Below are 9,493 nucleotides of genomic sequence, written 5' to 3'. Positions count from 1 at the left end.
ATAAAAAGGGACCTCTCACACGAGAATGGGACTTGAATCAAGTCTAGAAACAGTATCGCCCGACCATTCCGCGCGGCCTTGTGCTGGTTTTACTGTGGGTAGTCGTTGAACTAAGGCCCCTGAGTACGAGGTCGCCAATCTGCAATGTATGACTAAACAATGTACTCAAACGTAAACCACAGTCCGTGTGTATTTGTATGCAGCGTGTAATATAATGCATGCAGAGTAGACTACAATACAATACAATACTAGGTGCGGCGGCCATCTTTACAACAGCGCAAAACACGGAAAATACGAAGAGAACTGTCACTGATTTGTCCATGTCATCGTAAGTTGCTCACTCCAACTCTAAGTGTGGTATAATGTGGGGAGTCATTCGGAAATATACATAACACTCCGATAACTGAACACTTGTGTAAGTATGAATTTAAAAAAAGATAGATACGATGATCTGACTGATGTCGATGACTATGCCTAGCTAACTTTTTGGTCAGTTGGTCAGTTGGTTTAATTTAAGGAAGGTTTATATTTCATGGAGAAAGAATATAAACACCCCTATGTATGTTCCGACACCCCTATGTTCCGGCACCCCTTTGTTTGTTCCGACAACCCCTATGTTTAAAAAACCCTAGGCTATGTTCCGACAGCCCTATGTTATGGGAATGGGATGTTGATGTTTTGACAACTGAACCTACCTAGCCTCCACAGTCGGTCTATCAGGATCATGCCTACATCTCTTTTTATATACATGATCAACAATAGTTAGCGAGTCTGTCAAAATGGCAGTTTTGTAAACGTATCTGTTTGTGTGTGAAAAGTAGCTGTGTTGTCTAAACCAAGCAAGGATTCAGTTTTCCAGAAGAATAAAGATTAGGCCTAATAAATCCATAGAAAACAAAATATCTTTGAAATTGTGAAAGGAAAAGTTTCCGCATGGCGCCACCACTTTTTTATTCGATATGAAATAATATAGCATCTAATTTACTTAAACGAGATATCCCTTTTTGTAAAAATTAGTGAAAAAGTGGTGGCGAGGTGCGGAAAGTTATCCTTGTGAAAAGTTAAGTTTACTTAATTGCGTTTTTGGGACCAGATATTGACGGGTCTAAATTTCTGAATGTCCATTTTGTCGACTGCCACAAGAAGTACATTTTCAAATATACTGGAGGATGCTCTTTCTTTCAAGATAAAGTGAGATAATGAGCTTCTACAATGGAATGAAAAATAATATGCTTAACTTTTTTTCCAATCACCCGCAGGGAGAGTCGACCAAAAATTTGGATCGCCCGCATTTTTATTTTCACTAGCGCGCAAATTGTATAAAACGAAAACAACAAAAGATGTTGTTCTTATTTCTATACTAAATTTACAATACAGAGTAAAAATTTTTTAACTGGGTGACATTATTTTAAAGCTTGGCTACGATTATAAAGCGTGGCATTGCGCCACAGACAGTATGGCTGTGCGCCACGACTTTTCATAGGTTGGAGAACACTTGGGTGTCCCCCTTGGGTGTCACCCCCTACTTCACATTAGTTTATTGGGGGTGATAAAAATCAGGATGGTTGACTAACTTTTTTTCCTGGTTTTTAGATAATTTATTGTTTAAATTTTCAAAAATTAATGTACTTTTGTTCTCAAATAATATTCATTTGTAAAATGATTGTCTATAATATGGCTTCTTAAAAAAAAATACTTCACGTTTCTTGTGTAGGAGTGTTTAGGCCTATTTGTTTTTAAACTGATATAATAGTTGCAAACATTTTCGTGAATTGTTATTTATTTTGTTAATGTTTGCTTGTCCAAAGTTTGTTAAACTGTCTTAAGTTTCAAACTAAACTTACGCTGAGCGTAAAAAAAATTGCGGCATTGTGTTTCTCTTGAAATTAAAATCGTTCCATAGTCACGCAACACATCAAACATGTCTGCGCTGAGGATGGCTTTAAAACACAGAGCAAGTTAGCGCTCTAGTCAATATATAGCTCTATGGTTTAGGATCAGATCTTAAATTTATAAGGGCATGCTCTTTTCGTACTTTATTTACTACGTTCATTCAACAATAGAAATTTCAACAACAGCACGGATACTTGACTGAGGAGATTGCCTCCATGCCCCCTGGTCATTGCCTTGGTGCCCTTTCAAAAATGAAAGCCTACAGGTCTTCAATGGAATGAATGTTCACAAAGACCTTGAACTCAAACTAATTTTGAGAGAACTATGGCTTTGTTTTAGGATTTAAGTGATGTGAAGTTTTTGTAAGTTGTATCTAATTCTTTCTTTCACACAGATAAACAGTATTCACTTGTGTACAGGCGTCATTGGCAGGATGGGTGGGCGTCACTGTCAATCCCTTACCCACCGAAGGACCTACCTGTATGTGTTAGTCACCATTGTTTGGACACTGGAAGGCAATCTTGCAGGTGAGAAAGTTGTTCAATGAGCAACATCTGATTTCATTCATTCATTCATTTCTTTTATTTTTACCACACACAAATCATCATCATCCTTCGTCCTTAGACGGAATAGTAGAAGCAGCTTTGATGAAGTGGTGCCAGGTTGCTTTGTCCCTAATGAGTTGTTGAGTCTCGTTTGGATTGAGATTTGTGTCTCGGGTGATGGTGTCAGTGTAGCTCATTTTCCTCCTGCCGCGTTTTGGATGTCCGCCAGGAGGATTCCAGAAGACCAGATGCGATATAGGTTGATCCGCTGTTCGCAAACAGTGGCCACACACAAATAAAAGTGATATAATTTACATTATATTATAATGATTAAGGAAACATTTAATACAATGGAATTTTGTGTGAGGATGGAGGTCTCCTAGAAGCATAAGCTTGTTCAGGCCCCACTCATACAATAACAAAACAAAGAACAATACATAATATGAAAACACTAAAAAATTGCAACTAAATTATAACTAAGGAGAAGGAAAAAACAGCAAAACGCTGATATTACAGACCTTCGTTCCTGGGGCTGTTTTCAGGTGCGCGATCGACAGCGCTCCTCCGCGATCATTACGGTGTATTTTATTTATAACACAATAGCAGATTTCACGCCAGTCGTTTTTACTTTGCGTACGACAATAAATAAAAGAAACATTGAACGCTAGAGGTCGCTTTGGAACGATGCACTAGTGTGATATTAAACGCCCTCTATTGGTAAAATCTACGCGAACCAGCAATAAACGCATTGAGACAAGACTCGACGTGTCACGTGGGAGTTTTAGTGCATTTCCAGGCGGCGCAAATGCGAGGGCGAAGCGCATACCGTCGGTGTACGTAGCTCAATCAACATCTGTTGTGCAATCGCGAGATTGAGCAGCGCAATTAACAGATTGCTAGCTTTACAAACTCGCAGCCGGGTACATTACTACACGTCCGTACGTACATACATACACACACACACACACACCCCCACACACACGCTGCTGTACGTCGTCCGTGCAATACTAGTACTAGATCAACCATAAGGTTTATCGCGAATAGCAAAATATCAATAGAGGGCGCTGTTGAACGCACACAAAGGTATAGGTGTTGCGTGCGCGATTTGTACAAACTGCAAAGTAACCGCCCCATATTCCTTCCCACAATGCAGTGCGTTTCTGAATCGCGATAACCCTTATGGATCAACGACGTATTTTCTCGTTAGAAAATGTGTATTTCTAATACTTTATATCAAATGTGAAAATATTTCAGAAAAAAGGAAACATTAAACATAAAACCTTAAAATCGTGCGGTATTTTGTCACACGGGAGTGGGATCGGGGTTGTTTTATTTTATTTTGTCTGTAAATTTTATTTGTGTACGTCCGAGTCCGATCCGACCTGACCATTTTAGTAATCATAAACTGAGTATGCTATCAAACAAATTGAGCTCCTGGACAATCTAAGAAGAGTGATTTTTTTAGGAGCTCAAATTGAGCTCCTGAGTATTCTCAGGAGAGCGATTAAAAAAGCTCCTTCTATTTCTAATGAAGGTCTGGATATTAGAAAAAAAGTTAAGAAACAAAGATAAAGAGAAACAAAGAAATAAACAATTAAAGAAAGGAACTCCAGGAACAAAAATACAGAATTTTCAGAATTATTGGAGTGCAAAGAGCCAAATTTTCCCTCATAGAATAGAAACCAGCATGGAATTGTAAGGCATTTTTAGTCGATCAATACAGGTTTTGACATCAAGAAACCTTCATCCTGCCAAGCATCTTTAATTGCCAAGTTCATCCTTTCCCAATATTAAAAGTCAATTCCGGCAATGAACACTCAAAACTATGCTTCGTAGTTGGAGAAGGAAAGACAGAAAGGAGGGTGAGGAGTGCAGGCAATTTTAACTACCAGTTTCATGCCAATTCTACAAAATGATTATTACCTCTGTCATGGCCGTCCCTCCAAATACCAACCTCACCCCACTTTACCTCTCGCTAAATTTAAGATGCGAGAATTGTGCACACCTAGCAGGTGCTGCTCGAAGCTTGGCATCTCGCTACTTATAAATTCTGTAGAATTTTCATGTCAAATTAAACACAGTCTTGTCCAAGTTGAGCAATTTTATTAAACACTTCTCGCTGTACATGGTTGTGTGGAGGCTGAAAGATCAGGATTTATGGCCAGTCTGTTATTCTCATCAGGATCTTCCACAGTGTTCATTTTTTGATTCATTATTAAAAAGTTTGCAGCTGAGACAAGTTTTGTGAAATGAAACTTAAGCAAGGGGTGCAACACTTAATTGTTACTCAACTTTATGACATTGCATTATACTGTTAAAGACAATGGGCACTATTGGTAATTGTCAAAGACAAGTCTTCTCACTTGGTGTATCTCATCATATGCATAAAATAACAAACCTGTGAAAGTTTTAGCTCGATTGGTCGTAGGAGTTGCGAGAAAACTATGAAAGAAAAAAACACCCTTGTCACTCGAAGTTGTGTGCTTTCAGATAATTGATTTCGAGACCTAAAATTCTAAACTTGAGGTCTCGAAATCAAATTCGTGGAAAATTACTTCTTTCTCAAAAACTATGCCACTTTAGTGGGAGCCGTTTCTCACAATGTTTTATACTATCAACGTCTCCCCATTACTCGTTACCAAGTGAGGTTTTATGCTGATAATTATTTTGAGTAATTACCAATAGTGTCCACTGCCTTTAAGGCACTCACTACTTTGTGAAATTGGTTGCAGAATTCACCATTGTATGTAGGCAATTTGAGTTTGCTTCAAATATTAATTCTTGTTTTGTATGTTTTTGCAGTTCAACCACCAGTCATCACAAAGGAGATCCAATCTGAGTTTGGTATTGCTGGAGGTGCTATTCAGTTTGTCTGTCAAGCTTCAGGAGACCCTGCACCATTGTTTCGATGGGAAAAAGGATCTCGCGAGGCAACAAACATAAGAACAGAAATTCTTGAGATGCCCTCTGGGTCAGTTTTGAGGATAGAACCACTCAAAGATGTACGTGATGATGCGGAGTTTCACTGTATTGCATCTAACATAGCAGGCACTGCTAGGAGTACTGCTCGACTGACAGTTTACAAAGGTAAATGTACAGTGTTACACATACAAAATAATCATGATTGTTTTTTCTTTGTTAAAGTTGGGAGAAAATCTTCTTGTGTGTTCTTCTGTTATTTATTTTTATTTTTCAAACCAAAACATTTTTGCGACGCGCATTCACATTGTAGCTTACCATCTTGATGCAAGAGCTACAATGTATTGTTGAGTGCTTGGACAAGGGATGGGATGCAACTATTTTTGTAAGGACCAGTTCTTCATTTTGGGGGGCACATTTTGTTGGCATTCCGCAAGTTGTTGTTTTTGTTTGGTGGGAGCCAGTGCCTGTAATTTTCAGATTCAAACAAGGTCTTGTCAAAATTGACAAATAAATGACTCGGTCTATCAGTGATTGTAGGCAAACTGAACAAATTGGCTTATTTCCACATGATGGAATTAAAGGGTCTATGTAACTTTTGTAGGACCACAAACACAATGTCCACAGATTTACACTAAACTTACACAGCATGAAGATAATGATAGTGGAAAGCTTCCCTGAAAATATTACTTGCTGAGGTGCTGTAGTTTTTGGGAAATGAGTAAAACAATGTCATGAAAATAATGAGACGAAAATTATTTTAATCCTTTACAAACGTAGTTTCATGACATTATTTTACTCATTTCTCAAAAACTGCAGCACCTCGGTAAGTAATATTTGAAGGGAAGCTTTCCACTATCATTATCTTCAAACCCTGTAAGTTTAATGTAAATTTATGGACATTTTGAAAAGGTACCCAAATCCTTTAAGAATCATAAACACAGTTGTTGTTGTGTGTTGCCGCAAACAAATCCCGTGCGCTTTACCAATGTTTGGCAATCATTGATTGGTTTTGTTTATGAAATAATGTAGATTGTGTACATGATGTTTTGTTTTCATTTTTTGTCTGTAGCTACCAGCATTCCTGCCGGTTTCCCAGTCATAACAAGAGGCCCTGCTCTGGATGTGGTTGAGAAAGGATATTCTGCAGTTCTCAATTGTGAGGCATCGGGCAATCCGGACCCTGAGCTTTTATGGTTCAAAGATTATATCCCTGTGGACCTTAGCACAGAGAGAATCAAGTTAACATCATGTAAGTTTTTCCTTTTGCAACTACAGTAAGTTACTGCTAAAGTCATACTGAACAGTAGTAGTTGTTGTTCTAAATCAAACCTTAGATTAGATGAGAACTTTTGTTTTCCATATCAAATCGCACAATCCTAATTTGACTCCTGGTAAAAATGTTAGTGAGTTGATAACCCATTTGCAACCATTCATGTACATTGTTGGTACATGTATGCACCTGTAATTAGGCCAACACTTGCAGGCTTGCACTTGCAGACTCTCAGTTGGTGGCGTGTTCTTTCACAAACTCACACATTACATCCAGACCTGATCTTTGGACCGTACATAAAATCGCTCTGAGAATTTTGTTTCGCCGACGATTGGCGTTACCACTGACATCCTGAGACCTTTGAGGTCTACCTCCATGTTGAGACATACAGACTGAGTTTTTGACGTTACCATTAGGTCATTATTGATGTTGAAGAGAAGCTAATTTGAAAACCAATGCAAACAAATTGATCGAGGGGTAAAGTTGGCGGTGGGTGGATTAGATTGAAAGACAGTGGGGATAATTTTTTATCAGACTACATGAGGAGGATCGACATCGCGGGTAGGCATAAGCCCGCTGCATCGTTTGTAAACAAATTGTGTCCTATACGGCAGCAGTGGGATTAAGGCCCTCGTCGTGAAACACGGAAACTGCGATGCCTGCAAAAACAAACATGATTTTTTTAAACGAAAATAGACTTTGCTTGCCGTTTTTGCAGGTTGACCCTGATCGTCGTTGCCCCAACTAATTGCCACAATGCCCTCCAAAAATCCACAAAAAAACCTGTCCCAAGCCGAGTCTGTAAAGTTCAAGCAACACAACAGCAGAGGTGTACTAACACATGGATGGACTCACCACGTATATGCCGTTAAAAAAAAGGTTGTTGATGAAAAAAAAAAGTACTAGTAAGGGCAGAAATAAGGGGATAAGATCGTCTGAAATAGCAATTCGGCGAAGTGTAGGGGTGGACATTCGACATACCAGGGCTAAATTTAGCGTAAAAAAGGATCTAGGCCCAGGGGCTGTATTTCTGGGACTAGGGGCTTTTCCTGAATCTAATGAGATGGTTCTACTAATTTTATTATTCACTAATGCACAAGTAATTCATGACTGATTGTAAAATTGAGCAAATTACTCTATGATCTGTGTATACAGTATTCCGCACAGGGTTCAGGCACTATTGGCAAATTACTGTATAATACTATAATGTTCAGTTTATTCTTGTTTTGTGACATTTTTTAGTGTGTATTTTGCGAGGTGATTGCACAACGTCAAAATGCTGTGATGAAACTTTTCGGTTGTGTTATAAAATGTTTTTCAACTGGAATTTTGCTAATGAAATTGGTGAAACTAGTGGTAACACGTGTAACTCACCGTTTCGGAAAACATATTACAAAAATAACTGATAACCCACTGGCTTTGTTGAATGAAACATTCCATCATAAAACTCAGGAAAATACTGTCACCATTGCACTCAATTATTTGTCTACAACGTATTTACGTTTATAAATGGTAACATTTTTAACCTTTATGTTTTATTTAAAAAATGACCTGTGATAGTATGCTGTGTCCCATTTTTACTATGACAGCAAAATCATTGCTTTTCGCCCAAATGATACATACTTTCAAGTCATTCCTTTCATGTTGTGTATCTATTTGTATTTGTCAAATATTTAACTCACAATGGCGATTGTGTTTTTCCCCTCTTATTCCTGCTTTCCATTGGCTCTCTCCAGGCAGCTGCCCAAACCAAACTGCTTCATTGTCACTCAATACTCAAACTAAAAGTCCTTCGTTGTTTCCCACCTTAACTGTATCCGAGGAAAAATTCTTCACCCAAAGGCATTCCAGTGGTGGGACAAGAGATGTACCATCAGCCTCCTCAACCCTAGTGTCTGCTAACTCTAATCCTACCCCTTATCCTGCCCCTGTTGTTAAACCTAGTCGTCCAACCCTTAATGTGTCTAGTGTCAATGTTGATGTTAACTCCAATGCGTCAATCATGGCTGGTTTTCATGTCACCCGCGTGTATGGTGAGGCCAACGGTTTTCTGTTAATGCATGGTTTTGCATTGTGCTTTCTTTTTGTTTAATTTGGTATTGCAATGTCTGTATTCAGTTGTATAAATTATTGAGATTAAACTTTTTTGCAATTTTTAACCACTAAGCAGAATGATTTCAGAAGCAGAATTGTAGTGGCTGACAATTGCCAAACCAAAAAAACATTGTGTTCTGGCATGCAACCCTTGAGGACACAGCTAGTTAGTGTTCATTGTAAGTTTTAAAATCTACCCTTCTGATGTTCAAGAGTTGAACATGTACTTCAAGAAGATGTAGACAGATTCGTACACAAACATTTTTGTCAAACTCAATTTTGTACATTACATGTAAGGGTTTAGGGGAAAACCAAATCATCTTGCCATAGAGTGCAACATTAGCTTACAGTAATTGTTTGTGGTACCCACTAGTAAATTAATAAATTCAAATTGGCTGTTCATTTACCAGCAACATTGATTGGAAGTTGAGACATTTCTTGTAGAATGTGGAAGGATTTGGGTTTCCCCCCAATGTGTTTATGATGGATTTTTTTGTGTTTTTTAATATTTTGTTTTATGCAAGTCGCCTGACACACAAGGCCTGAAGGCCACTTCAAGGTGTGGGCTACAATTATATTTTCCAGAGGCCGTTGCCACCTACTCCTAGGGCTGAAACAGGGTTACCCCTTTTACAGTCCATACGAATGTATGCTTGGGTATCATCAATTGGCTCATGGCCGAGCAGATAAGAGCACTGAACTCAAGCTCTGGTGCTTCTGTTCAGCAGAGTGTGGGTTCGAATCCCGGTCATGGCACTTGTGTCCCTGA

General features: G+C 38.6%; 1 protein-coding gene across 3 annotated transcripts in view; it reads left to right on the top strand.

Annotated features, from left to right (window-relative positions):
* The first annotated feature begins 215 nt into the window (after positions 1-215).
* LOC117297578 (receptor-type tyrosine-protein phosphatase S-like) overlaps positions 216-9,493 on the top strand; it is a 47,801-nt gene continuing 38,523 nt past the window's right edge. For 2 of the 3 annotated variants that reach the window (XM_033780679.1, XM_033780677.1), the window contains exons 1-4: positions 216-415; positions 2,288-2,420; positions 5,241-5,525; positions 6,430-6,609. In XM_033780679.1, the coding sequence (XP_033636570.1) occupies positions 2,327-2,420; positions 5,241-5,525; positions 6,430-6,609 (559 nt within the window). In that variant the 5' untranslated portion in view covers positions 216-415; positions 2,288-2,326. The remainder of the gene's footprint in view (positions 416-2,287; positions 2,421-5,240; positions 5,526-6,429; positions 6,610-9,493) is intronic. The other variant, XM_033780678.1, reaches the window with a different exon arrangement.

The sequence above is a fragment of the Asterias rubens genome, chromosome 12, assembly GCF_902459465.1.
Source record: "Asterias rubens chromosome 12, eAstRub1.3, whole genome shotgun sequence".
NCBI classification, from domain to species: Eukaryota; Metazoa; Echinodermata; class Asteroidea; order Forcipulatida; family Asteriidae; genus Asterias; species Asterias rubens.
Note: the sequence above shows the minus strand (reverse complement) of the source record. Positions and strands in the feature narration are given on the sequence as shown.